Source organism: Pristis pectinata, chromosome 3 (assembly GCF_009764475.1).
Source record: "Pristis pectinata isolate sPriPec2 chromosome 3, sPriPec2.1.pri, whole genome shotgun sequence".
In the NCBI taxonomy this organism is placed as follows: Eukaryota; Metazoa; Chordata; class Chondrichthyes; order Rhinopristiformes; family Pristidae; genus Pristis; species Pristis pectinata.
In genome coordinates this window covers 38,693,167-38,718,109 of record NC_067407.1, presented here as the reverse complement: position 1 = coordinate 38,718,109, position 24,943 = coordinate 38,693,167, and the positions used below count along the sequence as shown (strand labels likewise).

The following is a 24,943-nucleotide window of genomic DNA, read 5'->3' as shown; positions in this document are numbered from 1 at the left end:
ATTCCTGTTAACTGCCATTTCTTAATTACATTACAAACTGAGGAAACTGCTACCTGAAAATGCTTTGCTAGCTTCTTATAGCCTTCTGCTTTGTGGGCATCATTTATTTTAATTTTCAGAATACTAGGCAGCTGCTTAGAGGAGCCATAGCTACTGATTGTTGGGACAAGGTTTGAGGAGTCAGGGTATTTATAAAGCTTTGAAATTTGCATCACCTGGCCTTTCCTAACAATGACTGTGAACAAGAAAATTGTGTTACGGACTCAGTGAAAGACCCTTTAAGATAGAGAGTGTGTGTGTGTGGGGCGTGCTTATGTCAATAGAAGATAAAGGACGTAATGATGTTGTTGAAGAAGTTAGAAGAGAGAGAGAAGGGAGAGAGACACCAGCCTGCTAGTTTTCTCTCGATGGATGAGAAACAATAACTGTGTCTGCCACTGAAATCCATGTATGGAAGTTGGAAGTAATCCGGTGGAGTTCACTTTGTTGCTGACCTGTAGAAGGAAACAGGTATTTGTGTGTGTGGACGACCACGATTTGGATGCTTTTCGGGGTGAGGAAGTCACTACCGCGTAAACACTGAAGTGTCGCTGGGGTTCCATCGTGGAACATTTGGATTTCGTAATTACTCTCCCTATGTTCTCTACATCTACGTCTTATCTTCAGACAACAGTGGTTGTTGAAGAAGCCCTTGCTCATGTTTCACCTTATGGCTTGCAGAACTGAACTTTAAGAACCATTCCTGAACTGGGAGTTTTGGACTTTGCCACACACACACACACACACGAAGAGTTTAGTTTTGGGGTTAACGTTCAAGGTTTAACATTTTTGAATTCTAACATTTTTACTTTTATTTTACGTATTACCATAAGTAGTGATTAATAAAATAGTTTTTAACACTGAATCATGCTCAGTGTGTTTCTTTTGTTGCTGGTTCGTGACAATTGTACAAAACAAAAATACACTAATCTAGCTTAAAATGTTGAAAAGAATGTTGTTTCATCTTTCATTTTTGGAGATCAGTTCATCTTCTACTCACTTAACTATTCACAGTAACAAATTTTGACCAGGGTGCCCAAACTTTTGCATGCCACTGTATTCCTGTCAACCTAGGTGCTTAAACCCTGGTCAATAGGAAAATGGAGAAAGTATGCCAGAACAGCACCAGTTGTACCAAAAAAAAATGCTAATGTAAAACCACAGACATGCTTACCAGCAAAATTTGCAAGGTTTGGGTCAGGGGTTTTGTCATTTCAAAACTATTCCACCAACTGGGGGGGAAAAAAAATCATAATTTTAAAGACCCCTAAATCCATATTATGCTTTCAGGTCACATGCACTCACATACAAGATGATCCTGGCTACTGGCCATGGGTGATCAAGAGGAGGTAGGTTTAAATTGGAATTAGTAGCAGAGCAAGTTACATCTCCAATAAGTTTGCAAGGTGAAAAATAACGGGAAATACAAATCTGGACAAATTCCAAACAATGAATAAAGTAGTTTCAGTACCATGAAACATATAAATAGCATCAGAGTGAACATGTTCTGGATTAATAAGAGTGGATGCAAGTGGAGCTGGAATTTCAGAGCAAAGATTAGAGAATGGGCAGTACAGGGTTAAGGCTAAATATCTGAACCAACAAAGTGGGATGGAAAAGGTTCCCCTCATATCCCTCTAAATCTTTTATCCTTTACCCTAAATCTATGTCCCCTATTTTTATTCATTATTCAATAATGTAATCTGAATCTGAAGAGCAGAAAACTGAAGTGGCCTGCTTGATTAGTGCACCATCCACACCGACGTAGTTTTGGTGCACTGCAGTAATTTCCAAAGGTTTCAACAGTTCATCCCAAACCAGTGACTTTTGGCTCTTGTAAGCATCAGGACAGCAGACATGATGAAGCAATCTAAGTCACATCATACTGAATTGGATTATACCCATCTTTCTCATTGCTGCAGGAATTACATGACTAATAACATTCTGCAATCATAAAATGGAGACCATTAAAACAAATGCATCAAACAAAAGACTGAAACTGGCTGTTTAAAATGCTGAAATAGTTAAAAGCAGCAGGTTGTGTCAATATAGCTGCTGCTTAGCAACCAAAAGATAAAGGCAATTACAGGGAACATACCTTTTCAGAGTGAAAGGGAATGACATTTAAAGGATATAACTGATGACTTAAGAAAAATATAATTCATATGAAACTTTAGTTCAGAATTTTAGTAATTTTTTTGTAGTTAAGAACCAAACAGTATTGAGGCTCTTTCAGGAAAAATCCATACTGACCGGAGATAATTTCTTGGTTTCACAGGCAACCCAAGTCCTGGTTGACCTACCAGAATACATTTGCAAAATTGATCCTTAAATATTGTGGCAAATACCCAGCATTTAGTTGCAGTAATATGGCTTAAATTCCGATCTACTCCTGTAAATGTTAATAAGCAAGCAGAGTCAATCTGAAAAGGATTTTTTTTTAAAAAGAGGACCTTTGATCTTGTCACTGTATATTCCCTAATCTCTTCTAAATCCAATCTTGAGAAGCACAAAATATTCATTAAAAAAAAAGTTCATGGTAAGAACATAATATCAGATGCTTAAAAAAAATTGCTTATAACATTATAGAAGATCGATAAAGCTGGACAGTTGAATTGTGAAGTGTTCAAATACCAGACAATACTAACTTTAAGAGAGCCCAAGGCACGAGATAGAAACCAAATAGAAATAGTCAATGAGATACATTTCTCAAGTCCAAGGAAAGAGAGAGATTGATGCGTAATGATCAGGTAAGGTGATTATTGAGTGAGATAGACTGTTCTACCACAAGTTCTATAGTAACTAAATCAAGAGACTACATGAACAAATAAAAATCTAACAGACACATAACTGATTACTCAGCAATAATAGTGATTTTTTTTTAATGACAAATGGGGATTTAAATTAGGCCAAAAGATCTTTATTCCCTTCCTATTTTTGGTGCAAGTACCTACGAGTTATTTGTTCCTCTTCCTCCATCACATACACACCTAATAAAACAAGTAAATGGTCTATTCCAAAGTTTGTTACTTACTGTAAAGAGATGCACGAGATTACTCATGAAGAGTCTTATGGTGCTCCTTTTTCTTACTGGAAAAAGCTTTTAGCATTCATTTATATACCTCCACTGAACTACCCATTGTAGATATAAATGAGGTCGAAGCACTCTGGCACAGGGTATTGACTTCCTAGACCCAGTGGATTAATTTGGTTCAATTAAGAAAAAGCAGCAACAGCCAAGTCTAATTATATAATTTTTAATGGTAAATACAATTAGGAAAATACAATTAGACTTAGATGAAAAACAAAAGTCACTCAAAATGAATCATAACTGAACAAGTCTTTGATAGTAACAATAGTTACTAAATTTATGCTAATTTCTTAGTCTTTATAAAAGTTCTAAAAACAATTTAAAGAAAACAAGCACAAATGCACTGGATTTTTAACTATATTTATTTGTACAAAGCACATTTGGTAAACAACTTTATGCTAGTTTATCATATCAATACCTCAAGATATTGATATATATAATAAGATACTTTATTTCTTTAAAAACTCTAATCATCCAATTTAATATTTTCATATCATGACATGTATTCATTGCTTCATGCTCCCATTTTTGTTAGCATTGAGGAAAGATTCCAATAATTTTTGAAATGTTAATTTCTTTTTTTTTTTACACACAATCTTTCAAGTAAAGAGTACAGTAAAATTCCCTGCAATTAACTTGTGATATCTAAGACTTGAAGGGAATTGCAAACCTCAAGGTCAGCAGTCATGAATAAGACGAGTAAATCAATTAAAAAGGTAAGAAATGTCACATAACTCAGGCTATAAATGAGTCACATTACTCTGTTCCACAAGTGAGGTAGCCTTCAGACAGTTCTCACTTGGATAGTCCTACTTCGTCTTTCAACATGGTTATACAAGCTTTTGACTTTAAAACTGAGAAGAATTTTTTGAAAGAAATATTTACTTTTGTGGTTATATACAGTGCATTAATTAAACTGGAACAATTCTGTTCCCCACAAAACAACTGTTTGGAAGAACAGTAACTGCAAAACTTTTGGGTATATTATATTAGTTTTTAAAAACATTTTATACAAAAAATACTTCAAAATTGTGTAGAATTGTAAATTGAATATGACAACATTTCCCATCAGCTGAAGCCTGGCTGTGTATTTGACACAAAGTTTTCCCATGTGGAAAAGGTTAGGAATCACTGTATTCAACAGAAATTGACTGGCCATTTGTCTTCTCACCAGGGATAATTATCGTCAGGCATAGCTAAACAAAGCAATACTACATTTACACCCAAACAGACCTCAAAATCTTACTGGAAATTCCATGCAATTCCAGTTGAAGCAATGGGATATTTGTAATATCCCCATTTGCGAGTACCACCACTTTGAAACTTTGCTAATAACTGTATGCACAATGATTTTTTTTTTATACAGTAATTGCTCAGTTACATCACAAACTATGTTTCCCTTATGGAATCATGTAATGCTAATTAAAACGAAGTTCAACTTGGAATTGTAGAACATGAACAGTCATCTTTCCTGAACAACCATCATACAGTGCAAAAATGTTCCCTCTTACTTTGTGGGTTACTCTTTCAGAATCTATCTTCTCTTTTTGCTGACACTTGTAAAACTAAATTAATGTAGTTATAATAGTGTTTTTAAAAAAAACAGATGACAAAAGAGTACACAAAAACTGGTGTACAAATAAATATCAAAATAGTAACAGCAAACCAATTCTGGAAACAAATGTAGAAGCAGCTTGATGTTTTAGGAAGTAACTGGTATGCATTCCATAATAGTTGTTTCCTCTTTTCACTTAACCAATTTTTGAAGGTAGATTACATCAAAGTAATATCCTCTGAAACTTGTAGCAACCAAATGACAGATATATGCATGTATAGAGAAGAGTTATTTTACAAATAGAACATTTTGAATTTAAGATCAGGAATTTAATAAAAAGATTTTCCAAATCAACAAAAAGCCGTATTGTCTATTTCTGTAAGACTTTACATTCTTCCATTTAGGAATGTTCCAAAGTTTCTCCAAATGATATCTTTGTATCACCAAGGAAGAAAGATGTTAAACTCATGAAGAGGGAAAATAAGCACACAGCACCTTGCACTTCTCTTAGTCCAACCATAACCAGGCTGCCAGATCAAAGTTCAGGGAAGCGGCTGGGGTCTTCACTATAGTCTCTTGGAATATTGAAGATCGAGTCATCAAACCCATCATAACGGAATTCCTGAAATGTCACAGTGGCAGTGATGGTTGGAAACACAGGTATGTCTGGACAATAGGAGACACAAATCAGATTAGTTTCACATTGATCACCTGTCAGTAAATTGCCATTCCAAATTCATATTCTTTATTTCCATTAAAACATTTTATTATTTTTCTATTTTCATTGTTATATAATCAATTTTTTTTGGGATGACAGTTTCCTTTATAAATGCGAATAGCCTTGTAAAGAACATAAAATATTGATGTGAATTCAGCAGAGAACAGGATCAAAGTTAAGCTTTTCCACACCAAATACCATATTAAATGAGGTGAAATTCTCTCATGCCAATGACTACACTACTTATAGATTTTTTTTTTTGTTCATTGAAAGTAAACATCTGCCTTTGGATAACTTTAAAACACTTACATGAATGACATCAGGCAACTCGGTAAGAGTAGAATTTTGCAATAGTCCATTCAACCTGAAAAGTGCCTGGTTTTGTTTATATTTTACACAAGCCTCCTTAATTACTCTGTCAATAAGTTCACCTATTCAGTTCATCTTAAATAAAAAGTGGGATAATTTTTGTGGCAGCATGTTAGCAAGTGGAATAATAATTCTGTATGACATTTCCTAGGATGCACTATTTACCCAGCAAGAAAAAAAAACTACAGGAGGGATGGTCAAAGGGTCCTAATACAGGGTCCAAACAAGAAACATCAACCACTCCTCTGCCTCCCTAGATGCTGCCTGACCTGCTCCAGCAGTTTGTTTTTTGCTCCAGATTACAGCATCTGTTGTCTCATGTCTGTGCTATTTACCTAGATGTTTGGCAAAGTAAAAATGCATCAGTGGACTGTGTTTCTCTTGAGAGAATGGTACTGATTGCTGAACTTTGAATTCCTTTGACATCCTACCATGTGTAAACACATATGACGTATTTACAGCATCGCAAGGGCAGAAAGTCAAGAAAATTCAGGAACAACATCCAGCACAAGGACTCAAAGACGCCAGATCTTTTTAAACAAAATGTAGCCCTCCATATTTTTCATTTTCACTTTAAAAAAATCCAGCAGGCATGGAGGGATTAGAAAGATTTAATAATTACAGAGATAGATGCCATAACAGACACAATTGATTAATTTGGGCCAACAGATTTGAATTCTTTTGCAATAAAAGATGGAGTTCACAAGATGGGAGAGAGACTGGGAAGACAGTCAGTGGGGACCTCCCACACAAAGACGGATGATTTGTAAGCTCATGATAAATAAGATGAACTATTGCATAGCAGTGACAGAAATTTATTGCATCAACAGTAAACACTCAATATTTCAGTCTTAAAAGTACAGTTTTCAAGCAAAAGCCTGCTTTTAATTGCCTCCCAATAACATTTGAAACCCAGAAAAGAAACATGAAATAAACATCAAACATCACATTAAAAGTGTATCCCACAGTTGAGATAATTTCAGTTGGTAAATTTGGTAGTTTTGTCATTATCTCAAACCTTTTGCTACTTTATCAGTTGTGAAACACATGCAAAGTACTAATGAAAGGAAGTTACACCTAAAGAATCCAAACACCTGCTGTTGTTTATTCACTAAACCAGCAATTTCTTCACATTACTGGGGCTGCTTACCTAGTTTAACAGGAAATCCTGGTGGAAGTTTCATCTGAACAAATTCTCTGAGTTTATTAAAGTGCTTGAAGGGTGCTATGACCTCTAAAACATTCAGTAATCTAACAATAAGAGAGCAAAACAATGAAAGATTAGACAATATGAATCCATTTAGCATTAAAAGGGTGGAAAAAGACAGAATCAATTCATAAGTTACTTCTGTGTGACTGTTATGCAAAGTTTTGACAATGTGTGGTGATATCTAAATAGAACAACTTATAAACAAGTGAGGAGCTCGTTTAAGATACAAAGTTTTTAAAATCACACAATTGTTAACATTTTGTTACAGAAATCTCTGCCTCTTGGGGAGGAGATGTGAGTATGAAAATTGCACATAATCTTCCAGTGAAAGAAAAATTATTTTGCTAATACATTCTCTAATATAACTGCTAATAGCTGCAATATGTGGAAAGTCAATAAGCAAAACAAAGGTTTTGTAGATTATTTTTCTTTTGCTATCCAGTTTTCTAAACAAATGTTTTCAGTTACTAATAAATAGTTGTGTATTTACATATTCCCAGCTAGTACACATTCACTCAATGCTACTCACGAGTCAATGCCCAGAGGAAACTCTTGGCTCATGGCTATTGTGGCTTTGAACGTCTTTTTGCTCTCTTTGCAGACTAGTTCTCTTCCAAGATGAGGAGCCCTAGATGGAAATTGAAGTTATATTTAGTCACCAGTTATGACAGGATAACTACAATATACTTCCATGCCAGATTCAAAAGACCTTAACATTGCTGAAAACTGAAATGCATTTTTCTAAGATTCTAAAGTGGCCTTAGAAAATGGTGGCAGAAAGACTGATTTGTTAAAACAAGGTGAACACACTAGCAAGTTTAATGCATAATATCCCAGATCACCAATGCGTGAAATCTTTGCTCCCCCACTGTTAAATGGAAGATTCAATGTCAGAAGGAAAAAAATCAAACTAAACTTATATGAAGTTCCTTGGACAAATTATTATTGAAACACAAATGTATTCTTCAGTAAATATTTTTAATCCATTAACCAGTTTTAAAATTTGCCTGGTGGTCTTCATGCCATGATTGCCTTTATGTTTTAATACTTTTGAGGATACTAATTTCAGGCAATACATTAAGTTCTCCTTGCTAAACATGACCAAATGTTAAAGAATGCAGGAAGGTCATCAAAGAGTAATAGCACAAGAGTCACAGATGAGGTCAATTTCATTTAAGATCATTTTAGTGCTGTGACTGATGTAGGAATCTGACAAAAATAAATTTAAATGGGGATTTGCCAAAAAGGTAGACCAAAACTTGGGAGCTTCCACACTGGGTGTTGGAGAGGAAAAAGAAGATTGCTTAAGGGACGGTGGTTTGAAATACATCAAATGAGTTGTTTTGAGAAGTTGTCATAATAGCAATGGTTTTGAAAAAGGGAGGGAGATAGTATCCCAAGAAAAGAAACCACAACCTAATGTAGCATGCAAATTTAAAAAAGCAATATTGGTAGACAGTTGGAAATGGGGAGAATATATTAAAAACTATGGTTTCTGATGTGATCTTAGTGCAAGCAATTTTGGTAGGAAACTTAAGCAGAATATGCAAGAGTGAACCAATGGATGTGGTGTATTAGGACCTTCAGAAGATCTTAGTTTAATAAACTCTTGTGTGGCACCTTAAAGTTAGAGAATATGGGACTGGGAGCATGAACTAAGGATTGGTTGTGGGCTGAAAATGGAGGGCAAGAATAAATAGCTCAATTTCAGTTTGAGAGGTTGTAACCTGAAGATGTGTTGCAGTCCCAGTTGTTTACAATTTATATTAATGATTTGGATTAAGGGACCAAGTGTAATATATCCAAAGCTGCTGATAGTACTATAATGGATTGTAGTAAGAACTGTCAGGATGCAGCACAAAAAACTTCAAGGGGACATAGACTGAGTGAATGAGCGAGGACATGGCAGACTGAATTCAAAAATGTGGAAAAAAAGTTAAGTCAACCACTCTGTTGAAAAACAGAAAAGCAGAGTACTTTTTAAAAAAGGTGAGAGGTCAAAATGGGTGTTGAGAGGTATGTTGGGCTTTATTGCAAGAGGATACACGTATAAGAGTAAAGAAATCTTACTGCAACTACACAGGGCCCCAATGAAACAGCACCTGGATTTTGTTGACATATCTCCCTGCCCAGGGATACACTTGTGATAGAGGGAATGCAATCAAAGTTCACCAGATTAATTCCTGGGATAGACTATATGTTTTCGTTCCAACAATCCACTGAGCAGGAATATGTCAGCTCCACATCCTATGCCATGATGTTCCTACACCAGTTACTAATCGAGTTACAATGCAGTAAATTTTATGCAACACCTGAATAACTGTAGTGCTGTTGCTTTTTTATTTTCAACCGTAAATATCCTTCTATTCAAGAGACTGAGTTTACTCCATTTTGTTGACACATCAAATCTTTGAAACTTGCTATAATTTATCTACTAATAATACATGCCTATTGCATAGCACAAATTGAACAAGAGAGAAACAGTGCCTTTGTCAAGATACAGGAATTAGAATCAAAGGCCAAATGAAGTATTGTTCCATAACTAAAAGAAATTACATTGCCTCCAGTGATACCACAGTACTTACTTTCCAGATTCTGCCGAGATGTACTCTTCCCAAGTGATTGTGTTGGCAGGGGGAGCGCTGAGCGACTGTCTTCGAACCGGCTGAATAAGGAAAAAATGCAGATTTGTAAAGTTTAAAATGGTCAATTCAGAATTTCAGAATGATTACAACATGGGAGCTTTAAGTCTATCAGGTCTATAATGGCTCAATGCAAGAACAATCCAAATGGTCTCACTCCTCTGCCCTCTCCCCACAGCTTTGTACATTCCTTCCTTTCAGATATTTTCCCGCTCCTTTTTGAACATAATTGAATCTGTTTCCACAATTACCCCGACAATGCATTCCAGACCTAACCACTTGCTGTATAAAACCACTTTTCCTCATGAGATTACTTTTCTGCCAATCACTTTCATCCTATATCCCCTAATTATTAACTCACCACAAATGGGAACAATCTCTCTTCATATTCTCTCTCCACTCCCTTCACGGTATTAAATCCCCCTCCCCCTCGGGTATGATTGCAACCTCCTCAGTTCCAAGGAGAATAACCATACCCACGTAAGTCTATCTAGGTAAATAAAGTCCCTCAACCTGGAATGATTTTGGCAAGTCTCAGCAAATGAACTAATCCATACTCAAAAGCAGCAAGGCCTAGACAAGTTCAGGCTTTGACTGACAGGTGGCAAGTAACATTTGTGTCACAGATGTGTCAGCAAGTTATCACCTCCAACAATATAGACTAACCACCTACATCTACATTCAATCACATTACTATCACCAATTTTCCCACCATCAACATCCGAGGGGTCACCATCGACTTGAAACTCAAATGGACCAGCAATATAGAATTTTGCAGCACAGAAACAATTCAAGCTACTCCCATTTACCCACATATATCCCATACCCTTCTAAACCTTTCCTATCCATGTACGTGTCCAACTGTCTTTTAAAAATTGTTGTAGCTGCCTCAACCACTTCCTCTGGCAGCTCATTCCATACATGTACCACCCTCCGTGTAAAAAAATAAGTTGCCCCTCAAGTTTCTATTAAATCTTTCCCCTTAAACTTAGGCCCTCTAATTATTGATTTCCCAATCCTAGGAAAAAAGACTGTGTGCATTCACTCTGCAGCCCTTGTGATTTTTACACACCTCTACAAGATCGTCCCTCGGTCTCCTACGCTCCAAGAACAAAGTCCTAGCCTGTCCAACCTCTACCTATAACTCAATGCCTCGATTCCTGGCAACATCCTTGTAAATCCTTTCTGCACTCCTTCCAGTTTAATAACATCTTTCCTAATAGCAGGGTGATTAAATCTGAACACAATATTCCAAATGTGGCCTCACCAACATCTTGTACAACTACAACATAACCTCCTAACTTCTATACTCAATACCCTGACTGATGAAGGCCAGTGTGCCAAAAGCTTTCTTCATCACCCTGTCTACCACTCCACTTTGAGGGAACCATGTAACTGAACTTCAAGATCCTCCTGTTCTACAACAGTCCCAGGGCCCTACCATTTACTGTGAAAGTCCTGCCTCGATCTGAATTTTCCACATGCAACACTTCGCACTCATCTGAATTAAACTCCATTTGCTATTCCTCAGCCCATTTACCCAGCTGATCAAGATCCCATGGTAACATCTTCACTGTCTATGATACCACCTACTTTATAAATACATTGGCTGCAAGAACAGATCAAAGGCTGGATTCCTTGTGCATGTGACTCACCTCCTGACAAGCAAAAACCTTCCCACCACCTACAAGATCATTTAGGAGTATGATAGAATAATCAGCACCTGTATTTATCCCTGAACCCTTTTTATGGACCGAAGTGGTATAATTTGCATTTTTCCATTCAAGAGTTATCCCAGAAGCTTTAGAGGTTGGAAAATTATGGCCTTTACTTCCCTCAGCAACCCAAGTGATTTTAGCACCACCTCCATCAATTTTCAGCCCATCCTGATTCTCAATTAAATCATCCTTTGTTGAAACAATTCACGCAGTATCTGTCTTGCCCTCTGCCATCATGAGTAAATTTCCTTCTTTGGTCTTCGATCAGCTCCACTTCTCTTACAATCCTTTTCCTGTTCATGTAAAGAATTCCTATAAACATCAGGTTCTTTATTTCCCAAGTAAAGATTTTAATATTTGCTTTCAAAAATAGCTGAAGGAATGTGGAAATTGCTGTCAATGCCAGTTTTAATGCCCAGCACAATCTGTACTCGAGATAGTGGAGAGCTATCCTTTTCAATCAAAATCTCATGAAGGGTCATTCCCCCAAAACATTAATTCTATTTCTCACTCCACAAATGTGTCTGAGCTACAAAGTATTTCCAGTATTTTCTATTTTATTTCAGATTTCCAGCAGCCACAGTATCACTCCTGTTAAGGACTTTGTAAAGATTTACTACATAGTTGTTTTAGAGCCATTTAAAATACTCTTCTACTCAAAAGTCTCACCACAGACTCTCATTCAAAGTCAGTTGAAATTGGCTCGCAGATTAACATTTACTCTTGTTAAATGATCTATAGTTGTGCTTGATGTCCTGTTAGTCTTGGACACTACAACACCAAACACAAACATTAAGCTATTTAGAGTTCAGATATTAACCTATTAAATTTTAGCTTCATTAGACACTAACAAGTTCATTTAAAAAAAAACTCAATTTACAGATCAAAGAAGTTGGGTGTGCCAGCTGTAGGCCTGTATAAATCCACTTAATGGCAGTCTGCCAATGAACAAGTTAAAATTGAAAGTACTTAAATCTCAGCTAACCTCAGCTTGCAATATTTAACCTTACTTACAATCATCACAGAACATTTAGATTAACAACTAATAAAATATCAATATTTGTGTTCTTACATTCTTATAAAACTGAACGGTGAAGAAAGTTTTCTCAACTTGATTGCTTTCTGAAAAGATGAACGAAATGCAGAGAATGTCTGCAATGCACACAGTACACTTCGCATCTCGATGGCAAATCACTTAACATAACCATATAATATGCTCTTTGCAAAAAAATGCCCATCTTTCAAGAGTAGTTTTATTTGGAGATAAAGTTATCCTTTGATAGGATCACTCCAAAAATTTCATATTCATTATGTCATGTGACATGCAGTTATCTACAGCAGACAATAAATTTATAGAACAGACAAAACAACAATCTGAGCTGCTAAAGTGCAGATAACAATTCAAAAGTAGAGAACTTAATTTGTGCTTAACAGAATTTCAAATTCATTAAAATTACTTAGACTATAGAGGATACCAGAAGGAATCAAAGCTGCCATGCTGGTTCAGACAAAGTGAATCTTCTTCCAAAAACATCATCTTGTTGCCAGATGTAGACAACAAAACCAACATCTGACAACATGTTGATGTTCATGTTATCTGAACAATTTAAAATATGGACTCCAATTGGAATAATTTGAGTTCAGCTTAAAATCTTGAGAAATTTGCTAGAATGCGTCTCTGGGCTGCACATGTATAGGCCAGCTCAATCAAACAGCTGTAGAAGTGCAAATAGGGTTGTCCATTTTGCTCCCTTTCTTCTCTCCACCCCCACCACACCCCCCCAACTACTTCAGTTCTCTACATTAATTTCTCCTTGCATATTTTGCCAACTTAAATTGGAACTTCAAACTACAAGCCATTCACAGATATGATCCCATACCATACCTACGTGTCTTCCAATTCTCACCACCTTATATTTATTATCTCATTATGACTTAAAGACCTTAGCCTAACCATTACTTTGCCACTCATTTCCTCACTTCTCACTCACCATTATATTTTTGGATGTACATCTTTTGGATAATACATTAAAATAAGGCTCATCTGCTCTCTCAGGTGGATGTAATTGCTCCCATGACACTAATCCACGGTCTTGTCTGCCTAGTGGGCTTCAGGATGCAAATGTCCAGATCTTGGAACATCCAAGTAAGCATCCTGATAAGCAACATCTAGGACATGCAGACACACGAGAAAGAACATTCATTTTTACTATACTCATTCCAACTAGGAGTGATAGGATTTCATTCACCTACAACTAAACCATGTGGAATAAAATGATTGGTGGTGACAAGGAAGGGAGGGGACAAGATCCTTTTCAACAAATTGGCAAGATTTCATGTAATATATTGCCACAAATATTTTAAAACCAATTTCTTACAATAAGAAGGATATTTGTACAAGATACATGGCCTCAGCTTTGAAGTGATTTAAACTTAAAATCTCTTATTTCTGCAGATTATTTGTAAAACATTGGGATGCAAATTAGTGGGGATATTTACAAATAGTATCAAATCATCATGCACTATGCTACTCCAATCAATCCACCGTATATACCACAGTAAACAAAGTTATCAATATGTCCATTAAACTTACAAACTATATATTGCTCTTACTTATCCCTCAAAAAAAACTCAATAGAATGAAATTTACCTCAAAATTTTGCTCCATTAAATTTCCTCCTTTGCTCAGACTCTCCATGATAGCCTTATTTCTTAGAATATCCTCTTCACTGAGATGCTCACGTCGTTTTCGGGATTCCAAAACAAGGCCATTTACAGAGTAAAAATCTGCCAAGAAGTTCCCAACTCGCTCCTAGAAAATTTTTTCCCCAAAATTAGTCAGTGGCCTTATTTTAAAAATTGCACAGCATCATATTTAAATAAAATCAAGGGAAAGAAAGTGTACTCTTTTGCCGGAAGACTAGAATTGGTAGAGCAAAGCATAGGACAAAGTGTACAGTTAATATTAGCCAAATCATCTTTTTCCCATTCCACACATAGAAGAGTACAGCACAGGAACAGGCCCTTCAGCCCACGATGTCTGTGCCAAGCATGATGCCAAATTAAACTAAGCCCTTCGGCCTGCACATGATTCATATCCCTCCATATTCTCATGTGCCCATCTAAAAGCCTCTTGAACATCACTATTGTATCTGCTTCCACTACCACTCCTGGCAGCACATTCCAGGCACCTACCACTCTGTAAAATAAACTTGCCCCACACATCCCCTTTAAACTTTCCCTGTCTCACCTAAAAGCCATGCCCTCAAGTACTCGACATTTCTACCCTGGGATAAAGATTCTGAAAGGCGACCCTATCTACGCCTCTCATAATTTCATAAACTTCTATCAGGTCTCCTCTCAGCCTCCAACGCTCCAGAGAACCTTAAGTTTCATAAAATAGCAATTGGTAAGCTTCTGTTCTTATACTTGTAGCCACAAATGTAAAGAGCTTCATATCTGTTCTGGTCCAGTTAAAAGAAATCATTTTAACATTTTCATCCTTGATTATAAATCTTCGTGAAAATACCTTTCCCTAGCTATAATAACACAATAGCTTTATTGAGCCCCTTCATTTCCGGCCTGAATGTCCCTTTAACAGCCAAATCACTAAACAGTAGAATTCTCTCTCCTGCTTCCTTTGTGTCCTTTCTGAAAATATCTCTGATAATGCGCCTGCAAAGAACCTTATGAACTTTTGCATTAAGGATACTACACAAATACAAGATGTTGTTAGATCAATGGCCTTTATTATGTGGAGGGGAGGATCCCATCACAAAATGCAGGTAAATAAGGTCAAAGTATGCAGGGTAGGGAGGTAAGTGGCAGAAATGGACAGGTAGGTGGATGCAACACAGAAAGCACGCTTTTGGAGGAAAAGGGCAACTATTCAAAATTGGTGAGAAGTCTGATCACACAAGGATTAGTGCTTTGACCATTGTTCAGAATTTATATCAATGATACAGACTTTGCAATCAAATGATCTTTCTTTTTAAAATAGAGTGTGAATGACAAGTTGGGAGGAATAGTCTACACTAAGGAATGCAACATATTGCAGGAAGACATTAATAAAATTTTAAAATGAGCAAATAATTGGTATACGAATTTCAATTTCAATGAGTTAGATAATATGTTTTGAAAAGTAAAACTGAGGACATATTACTTGGGAAAAAATGTTGAGAAGCAAAGAAATCCAGAAGTACAAGACAATCTGGGATTACAAATACATAACTCACTTAAGCTGCAATGCAGATAAATAAGGCAAAAATAACAGCAAACTAGGGTTTACTTTTTTGACACAAAATTTCCAAACTTGCATTGACCCTTGGTTATACACAGAATACGATATACATTTCTGCTCATTATAGTGTCAAAAGGACAGAAATGCATGGGAAAGGGAAATAAATTGTCCTAGAAGTGTCAGGCCTTACCATCAGGAAACAGTGGTCAGTCACAGTCTCTTTCCTTGAAAGGAGAAGACAGTCTCTAGTCTATATGCCATTAAACTGGTTACCAAGAAATTAAATAGTGCAAAAAAAAACCTCCTTTATCCACAATGTAGCAAGAAAATGGTACCCACTACCACAGAGTGTTGTTGAGAATCATACATAGGCTAGTCAGATGACAAAGGACAGGAAGAGATTTGAGTGAAGCATGGACGGGGTGGGTTAAATGGTCCAATGCTCGTTGAAATACCTATGCAAATTTTTCTATTATTTTCTATTAAAACTAAACTAGTTTTAATTCTATGCAAAATTGAACATCTTGGAAAGCTCAATTTTTATATTACAGAGTTTATAAAATATGGTTAGAAGTTCATTCAACACAAAAATAGTCATACTGTTTTGTCTTCTCGGAAAAGCCAGCCAGTCTGCGCTCGTGCAAAGGTAATAGATTTTGTAGATAATGTTGCTGAGTAAATATCACTGCTCATCAAAATATCAACCTCCTCTTCAGTTTCCATCTCAGATTCCTGAAATTAAACCATTAATGAGAAGGGAACCAAAATTGTTTACTCAATTAATCTGACAAGGATAAAATGCAATCGTGTAGATTTATGATTCCAACTGTCTAGAAGTGCACTGTAACTTATTCACAGCACAGATAAACAACAGTTTTATTTGATATCTGCACATATTATTTCATTATTCATTCAGTTGTGTTTTTTTTAAAATGGACCCCGAGCTTCCAATTGCCTGCCACTAATACATCATTCACTCCCATTCTGATCTTTCTTTCTATGGACTTGTGCACTATTACAATGAGGCTAAATGAAAGCTCAAGGTACAATACCTCATCTTCAGTCAAGGCACATCGTAGTGTTTCTGACTCATTACTGAATTTGTCAACTTTGGGTATCAGAACTGGCCATTTCTGCCTGTCATTATTTTGGCTTAGTTTTTTCTTAATCTATTCTGGCCTGCTGGGCATGTCCCACAGCTACACCACTTACATTACACAGACAAAAACACTTAATTGTGCTTGTAACTGCCCCTATTAAACCATAAGAAATAGGAGCAGAATTAGGCATTTTGGACCATCGAGTCTGCTCTGCCATTCGATCATGGCCGATTTATTTTTCCTCTCAACCTCATTTGCCTGCCTTCTCCTGTAACCTTTGACACCCTTACTAATCAAGAACCTATCAACCTCCACTTTAAATATATCCGATGACTTGGCCTCCACAGTCATTTGTGGCAATGAGTTCCACAGCTTCTCCACCCTCTGGCTAAAGAAATTCCTCCTCATCTCTGTTCTAAAGGGACGTCCTTCTCTTCTGAGGCTGTGCCCTCTGGTCCTAGACTCTCCCACTAGAAACATCCTCTCTACATCCACTCTATCCAGGTATTTCAATGAGATCCTTCCTCATCCTTCTAAACTACAGCAAGTACAGGCCCAGAGCTAACAAACATCCCTCATACGTCAACCATTTCATCCCCCGGATCTTTCTCGTAAACCTCCTCTGGACCCTCTCCAATGCCAGCACATCCCTCCTTAGATATGCAGCCCAAAACTGCTCACAATATTCCAAATATGGTCAGACCAATGCCTTATAAAGCTTCAGCATTACATCCATGCTTTTATATTCTAGTCCTCTTCAAATGAATGCTAACATTGCACTTGCCTTCCTTACTACCGACTCAAGCTGCAAGAGAATCCTGCACTAGGATTCCCAAGTCCCTTTGCAACTCCAATTTCTGAATTCACTCCCCGTTTAGAAAATAGTCTATGCCTTTATTCCTTCTACCAAAGTGCATGACCATACACTTCCCCACGCTGTATTCCATCTGCCACTTCTTTACCCATTCTTCCAACTTGTCCAAGTCCTTCTGCAGACTCCCTGCTTTTTCTACACTACCTGCCCCTCCACTTATCTGTGTATCATCTACAAACTTGGCGACAAATCTATCAATTCCGTCATCCAAATCATTAACCTGTAACATGAAAAGTAGTGGACCCAACACAGACCCCTGACGAACACCACTAGTCACCAGCAGCCAACCAGAAGAGGCCCCCTTTATTCCCACTCTTTGCCTTCTGCCAGTCAGCCAATCTTCTTTCCATGCTAGCACCTTTCCTGCAATACCACGGGCTCCTATCTTGTTTAGCAGCCTCATGTGCGGTACCTAGTCAAAGGCTTTCTGAAAATCCAAGTAAACAACATCCACTGAATCTCATTTGTCTATCCTGCCTGTTACTTCCTCAAAGAATTCCAACAGATTTGTCAGGCAAGATTTCCCCTCAAGGAAACCATGCTGATTTTGGCCTATTTTATCAGGTGCTTCCAAGTACCCTGAAACCTCATCCTTAATAATGGACTAACATCTTACCAATCACTGAAGTCAGGTTAACTGGCTTATAATTTCCTGCCTTTTGCCTCCCTCCCTTCCTTCCTTCCTAAAGAGTGGAGTGACATTTGCGATTTTCCATTCCTCTGGAACCATTCCTGAATCTAGTGACTCTTGAAAGATCACACAATCTCTTCAGCTACCTCTTTCAGATACCTGGGGTATAGTTCATCCAGTCCAGGTGACTTATCTCCCTTCAGACCTTTCAGCTTCCCAAGCACTTTCTCCTTAGTAATAGTGACTATACCCACGTCTGCCCCGACTCCCTTGAATTTCTGGCATGCTGCTGGTGTCTTCCACAGTGAAGACTGACGCAAAATACTTATTCAGTTCGTCTGCCATTTATTTGTTCCCCCATTACTACCTCTCCAGCATCAATTTCCAGCAGCCTAATGTCCATTCTTGCCTTATTTACTCTTTATATATCTGAGAAAACTTCTGGTATCCTCTTCTATATTGGCTGGCTTACCTTCATATTTCATCTTTTCTTCACATTGTTTTTTAGTTGCTTTCTGCTGGTTTTTAGAAGCTTCCCAATCCTCTAGCTTCCCACTATTCTTTGCAATATCGTATGCCTACTCTTTTGCTTTTATGCTTTTTGACTTCCCTTATCAGCCATGGTTGCCTCATCATTCCTTTAGAATGCTTCTTCTTTGGGATGAAATGATCCTGCATCTTCCAAATTACTCCCAGAAACTCCTGCCATTGCTGCTCTACCGTCATCCCTGCTAGGATCCCCTTCCAATCAACTTTGGCCAACTCCTCCCTCATGCCTCTGTGGTTACCTTTACTCAAATGTAATACCGATACATTTGATTTTAGCTTCTCCCTCTCAAACTACAGGGTGAATTCTATCATATTATGATCACTGCCTTTTAAGGGTTCCTTTACCTAAAGCTCCCTAATCCAATCTGGTTCACTGCACAACACCAAATCCAGAATTGCCTTTTCCCTCGACCACAAGCTGCTCTAAAAAGCCATCTTGTGGGAATTCTGCAAATTCCTTCTCTTGGGATCCAGTGCCAACCTGATTCTCCCAATCTCCCTGCATATTGAAATCCCCTATGACCACTGTTACATTGCCCTTTTTACATGCCTTTTCTATCTCCTGTTGTAATTTGTACCCCACATCCTGGCTACTATTCAGAGGCTTGTATATTGCTCTCATCAGGGTTTTTTTACCCTTGCAGTTCCTTAACTCTACCCACAAGGATTCTACATCTTCTGATCCAATGTCACTTCTTTCTAAGGATTTGATTTCATTTTTTTTAAACCAACAGAGCCGCCCCACTCCCTCTGCCCACCCACCTGTCCTTTCGTTAGGATGTGTATCCTTGGATGTTTAGCTCCCAGCTGTGTTCTTCTTTCAGCTATGACTCTGAGGCCCACACATCATACCTGCCAATCTCTAACTGCGCTAAACTCACCTACCTTATTTCATATAGTGCGTGCATGCAAATATAACACCTTCAGTCCTGTATTCACCAACCCTCTTCTCAAACCATTTGGATTCATCCTATCAGAGATACTCTGTTTGTTGTACCCATCCCTCCTTCACATATTTAATATATATTGTATAGTCTGTTGTTAACAAGTTAAATAGCAGTTGTCAACACCATTTAAATCGCGTAAAACTCACCTCATGGTGTATTCGCTGATAAACTTTTTGCTCATTGTCTAATACAATGAAAGATTCAGAGGGTGTTGAATCACCATTGAAGATGAAGCTTAAATCTCCACGTTGACATTTCATATCGGTAAAGTCTATTAGAGTTGTGTCAAGCCTGAAAATGCACGTTAAAATCATAACTGTTAACTCCATATTGATATGGCCAAGCAAACCATTCAATTGCATTGAAATGCTTTAAAGTAGTGGTTCTCCGGGACAACAGGGAAGAGAAATGCTGGCTTTGTCAATGATATCCAAATCTTAAAAATGAATATATAAGATTCATGAAGAACCTTGCATCCTCAAGTACACATGCATCCATACCGTTTTTATTTAGAAATTTGGACGCAAGGCAAACGTACCTGATGTTTATACCCTGTTTGTAAATTTTACAAGCATCTGAAGGCAGAATTCTGGAAAGTAAAGGCACTGTAATAGAGGAAGGACAGGAACAATGAATCTAGCAACTGCTATACATTAAATATGATATTTAAAAATCCTCTAGTAACAGAAGAACACAGTATGGTTTTCGCTCAGCCATTAATCCTCCTTTAACTCTAAGATGGCACATGAAATGTTAATAAAAAAACTAACTGAAACAAAATGTTTACCAATTAACTAAATCAGTGTAACTGGTCACTAATAGAGGCTCTGGGAATTTAAGCATTTAAATTCTGCCTCATACAAGGCTGTACTCACATTACACAGACATGACATTTAACAAAGGACAACCTCTGAACCAGGAGCCTGTGACTCCTGAGCAGTTATATGTGGAGCTCAGAATGGATTAATTTTTTTTAATATGTAATTTTAACTAATTTTATAAGTAGTAAGTTCAACCCACCTATTTGTAACTTTGAGTTTTGATTCTATTAATGATCTGCCCTTGGTGCTATCCATTCCTGTCACCCTCTCCCAAACTTAACACTTTTCTCACAGAGAGACCAAGGGGTACAGGTATATGGGGCAGTTACCAGGACTGGAGGGCTTGAATTATAGGGAGAGACTGGATAGGCTGTGGCTATTTTCCCCTGGAGTGCAGAAGAATGAGGGGTGACCTTAGAGGTATGTAAAATCATGAGGGGCATAGATAAGAAGAAGAGTCACAGTCTTTTTCCCAGGGTAGGGGAGTCTAGAACTAGAGGGCATAAGTTTTAGATAAGAGGGGCCCAGAGGGTGATGGGTATGTAGAACAAGCTGCCAGAGGAAGTGGTAGAGGTGGGTACAATTACAACATTTAAAAGGCATTTAAACAAGAAAATGAATAGGAATGGTTAAGGGGGATACTGGCCAAACGTAGGCAAATGGGACTAGCTTAGGTATGCAAATTGGTTGGCATGGACAAGTTGGGCTGAAGAGCCCATTTCCAAGCTGTATAACTCTATGACTGATTCTATATCATTCCTATAGTATGGTACCTACAACTGAGTATTACACTCCAGTAGTGGCTGAACAAGTACTTTAAAGATTTGTCATGACTGATTAAGTCTACTCAAACGTCCTTGTTTTTAAAATGAGGCCCAGTATCCTCCATGTTTGGTTTAATATTTTTTTCTTTTTAGAATTGTGCCCTCTATTTTACATTGTCATTCATGGTTTGAATAATAAAATTTACAAATCGCAAAATAAATATATTCCACATGATAATTCTAAACATGTTAGGAGAATGTCTAATTATTTATATATACATTTTAAAGTTTGAAATAAGAGGACAAAAGTTGTGTACAGAAAAAAATACAAATCACTTACCCCAGCTTTGAAAATCCCAGTGAAGCTCTAAATAAAAGTCTCCCAGCTAAAAAAAAGATACAAACAAAGTTACCTCCTAAACAACAATCAAATTTATTATCCCCTTCATTTGAGAATAGGGAAATTTTAAAAGATTGCCTGTCATCATTGTATGTGAATTCATTCTGTAGTTTTCCAATTTGCAATTTAAGGTGCAACCCTACGGCTCAGAAGTAATCTTAATTCACTAATGAGGAAAAAGCATAGGAAATGGGTTGATGGAACTGCTCTACCAAAACCCAGCACAGATTAGATTGTTGATTGTCACCTTTCTGTACCTTAATGATGCTAAAGCAAAAGAGAACAGAAAGGTCAATGCAATGGGCAGACACGTGGCAGATGAAACAAAGTTGGGGGGGGGAAATAAACTTCACGAGAACAAAGGAAAGATAAAAGTTAAACAGAAAATACTGAAGAACTCAGCGGGTCCAGCAGCATCTGTGGAAAGAGAAATGGTTCAGGTCCAAGACCCTTCATCGGAACTGGGAGAGAAAACAAATTAGTTTTTAGTTGCAGAGAAAGTTGAGAGAGATGAGAACAAATGGAAGCTCTCTGATACAGCAAGACCAATTCGGTTGATTTCTATTTTTTTTGCTGCAACTGGCCTGACTGTGAGAAACAGCCAACAGGCCAGCTTATACTAATGGAGAGAAAAGTTAAACAGTACAGTTTTAAAGGTGGAGCAAGACAGAAACCTGGGGTACACAAATCTTAAAGTGGCACAATAAGTTAATATAGCATATGGAATTCTGGGCTTTATAAACCAAAACAGAGTACAATAGCCAGGAAGTCATTCAAAACATAAAATATTTGTTCAACCCCATCTGGCATATTGCATCTAATTTTACGGACTACAGTCCAGGAAGGACAAAAAGTTTGGATAATTCTCCTTACAGTAGGAAAAGCCCAAGACATTTAATAAGGGTACATGAAGATCCAAGAATCAGGGAAATAGCTTTCAAAGGCTGAAGATTCAAAATCCAGAGGGGAGAGGTTCAAGTCAAATGAAAAATCAACAAGAGGCGATGGAAGAACCATTTTTTATACAAGAGATATTCAGTATTTATAATACACAGCTTGACAGGGTGATCAAAAGGGAATTGGATAAATATCACCCAAGAAAAAAAATACAACTGAAAGGAGAGCGGGACTAATTGAAATGCTTCTGTGGCAGAAACTTTGTGCTGTGCTGTTGTCTTTTTAATGTGACTGCAATGATTCTTCCCAAATGTCCGAACCCAATGCCAATCATATCAAACTTTAGATAAACTAAACGAATGTGCAGGTTTATTAATCATTCGTTTAGTAGCTATTTTTTGCCTTTTCATTGACCCATCTGCTTGTCCCACAGATGGAGTTGCCTGGCAAAACTGAGAAAAACTTGAAACAAACCCTTAAACAGGAGGATAGGAAGAATGCAAAAGAAATTAAGTGGACTAACTTACTGAAGGTTTTTTTTAAAAAAATGACCTTGCCAGCAACGTACACATTTTTAAAAAAAAATTAACATTCCAGCACCTGGGTGTTGCTGGCGAGGCCAGCATTTACAGCACATCCCTAAATGCCCTTGAGAAAGTAGTGGTGAGCCAACAATCTGAATAGCTAGTCCTTTTGAAGATACTTTAACAATGCTTTTAGGAAGGCAGTGCCAGGATTTGGACCCAGCAACAAGGAGTGGCAACATACTTTCACATCAGGATGGGATGCAATTTGGAGGGAAACATGTAGGTGATGGCAGCATTCTCACGTGCCTGAAGCCCTTGCCCTTCACTGGTCACAGGTTTTTCAGGTGCCAGAGTAGCCTAGGTTAGTAACTGCAGTACATTTTATAGATGATACACGTTGCAGCTACTGGACACCAGTAATAGATGTAAATGTTTAGGGTGGTGGATGTGGTGTCAATGAAGAAAAAAGTTTGCTAGATGGAGTGACTAAAAAAGCTGGTGTGAGAGAAATTAACATTAACTTTAAAAAAAAACAAAAGCAAAACTATAGCTAATCAAAATCTGAAATAAAAGCAGAAGACATTGAAAATACACAACAGTTTAGGCAATCTTTGGAGTGGCAAAACAGTTAATGTTTCAGATTCATAGCCAATAAACAGTACTAAAGGAAGGTCAAGAACCCAAAATTAAATTAATTTTAGGTGCATTAGTTAAATATACTTCTTCAGCTGAACCTTTGATGCAAAGGAAAAAAGAGGTAGGAGGAAATAGAGAGGGAAGCAAAAATAAGACTGAGGAAATATGGGAAATTAAAAAGTATCCTGAATTAAACAGTGTAGAGACACTGCAATGTGCCTGTTCAAATAAATTAAGTGTCACAGTCTTTAAATTACCCATTAAAATTTAATATTATTTTAATAAAATTTTAATAAAATTAGACTTAGTACCAGAAATATGTTATGATGCCATAGTTAATTATTTCCCCATCCAACATAGACATGTAATGTACCTCTAGATGTTAGTTTATTAGCATGTGTTACTTAAGTAGCATTAATATGAGAACGTCAACTGCATTTTAATGAACTACCATTTAGAAATATTTTCCTAACATGCAACAGAATTCATTTTCTTCCAACCACACCTTGTTTCAAGTTGTATTATGTTATTACATATTCAGGTCTTAAAATAATAATGCAAAAGAGCCAAAATAATGTATTTTGACACAAATTTGAATACAAAATGTTTATAGATGTTTACCAATCCTGAAGTTTTTTTGCATCAGATTTAAACACAATTTCCCCCCCCCCCCCCCCCCCCCAATTAGCCATTAGGTTTCTAGACCAGTCCCGAGTAGGAAACTTGCTCACATTAATACATTTTTGTGCTCAAGGTGAGGGATTTCAGTTGGTTTTGGGCACACGAGCGTCGTGTGCACCCTTTAATTAGAAATACAATAAAGGGCTATGGCTGCTAAGTTGGTTTCTTTCATAGGTGATAACATCTCCTCAAGGAAGGGCAGGCTCCCATCCATCTGGACGGAAGAGGAAACAAATCTATTAGAATTAAAGCACACATATGCGGGTAAGAAGAATATTAATATTTTAGTAGCTAGTGAGTCGTGTTCCAAGACTAATAAACATTGGACTACTGAGTTTAATAAAAGACAAATGGCAATCTCCAGAGTATAGATAGCGTGGTCATTGTTAATAAGGATGGTGATAGTGAGGAAGATCTGGTTAATCTGTGATATTGGAGATACTGAATTTTGTGAGGATGTATCTCTGAATATTGGTCAGGAATCTGTTGTATCAGATAGTAATACTGCTAGTGACAGCCTCAGTAAAAAATAAG

At 37.2% G+C, this 24,943-nt stretch overlaps 1 protein-coding gene across 1 annotated transcript in view; it reads right to left on the bottom strand.

Moving 5' to 3' along the window:
• Positions 1–3,474: 3,474 nt before the first annotated feature.
• ankrd13c (ankyrin repeat domain 13C) overlaps positions 3,475–24,943 on the bottom strand; it is a 44,634-nt gene continuing 23,165 nt past the window's right edge. Inside the window, exons 5-13 of the mRNA XM_052011431.1 lie at positions 21,609–21,654; positions 20,222–20,288; positions 19,830–19,974; positions 16,183–16,314; positions 13,993–14,154; positions 9,568–9,647; positions 7,512–7,610; positions 6,923–7,023; positions 3,475–5,351 (exon numbers count right to left, since the gene is read on the bottom strand). Coding sequence (XP_051867391.1) covers positions 5,221–5,351; positions 6,923–7,023; positions 7,512–7,610; positions 9,568–9,647; positions 13,993–14,154; positions 16,183–16,314; positions 19,830–19,974; positions 20,222–20,288; positions 21,609–21,654 — 963 coding nt within the window. The 3' untranslated portion in view covers positions 3,475–5,220. The remainder of the gene's footprint in view (positions 5,352–6,922; positions 7,024–7,511; positions 7,611–9,567; positions 9,648–13,992; positions 14,155–16,182; positions 16,315–19,829; positions 19,975–20,221; positions 20,289–21,608; positions 21,655–24,943) is intronic.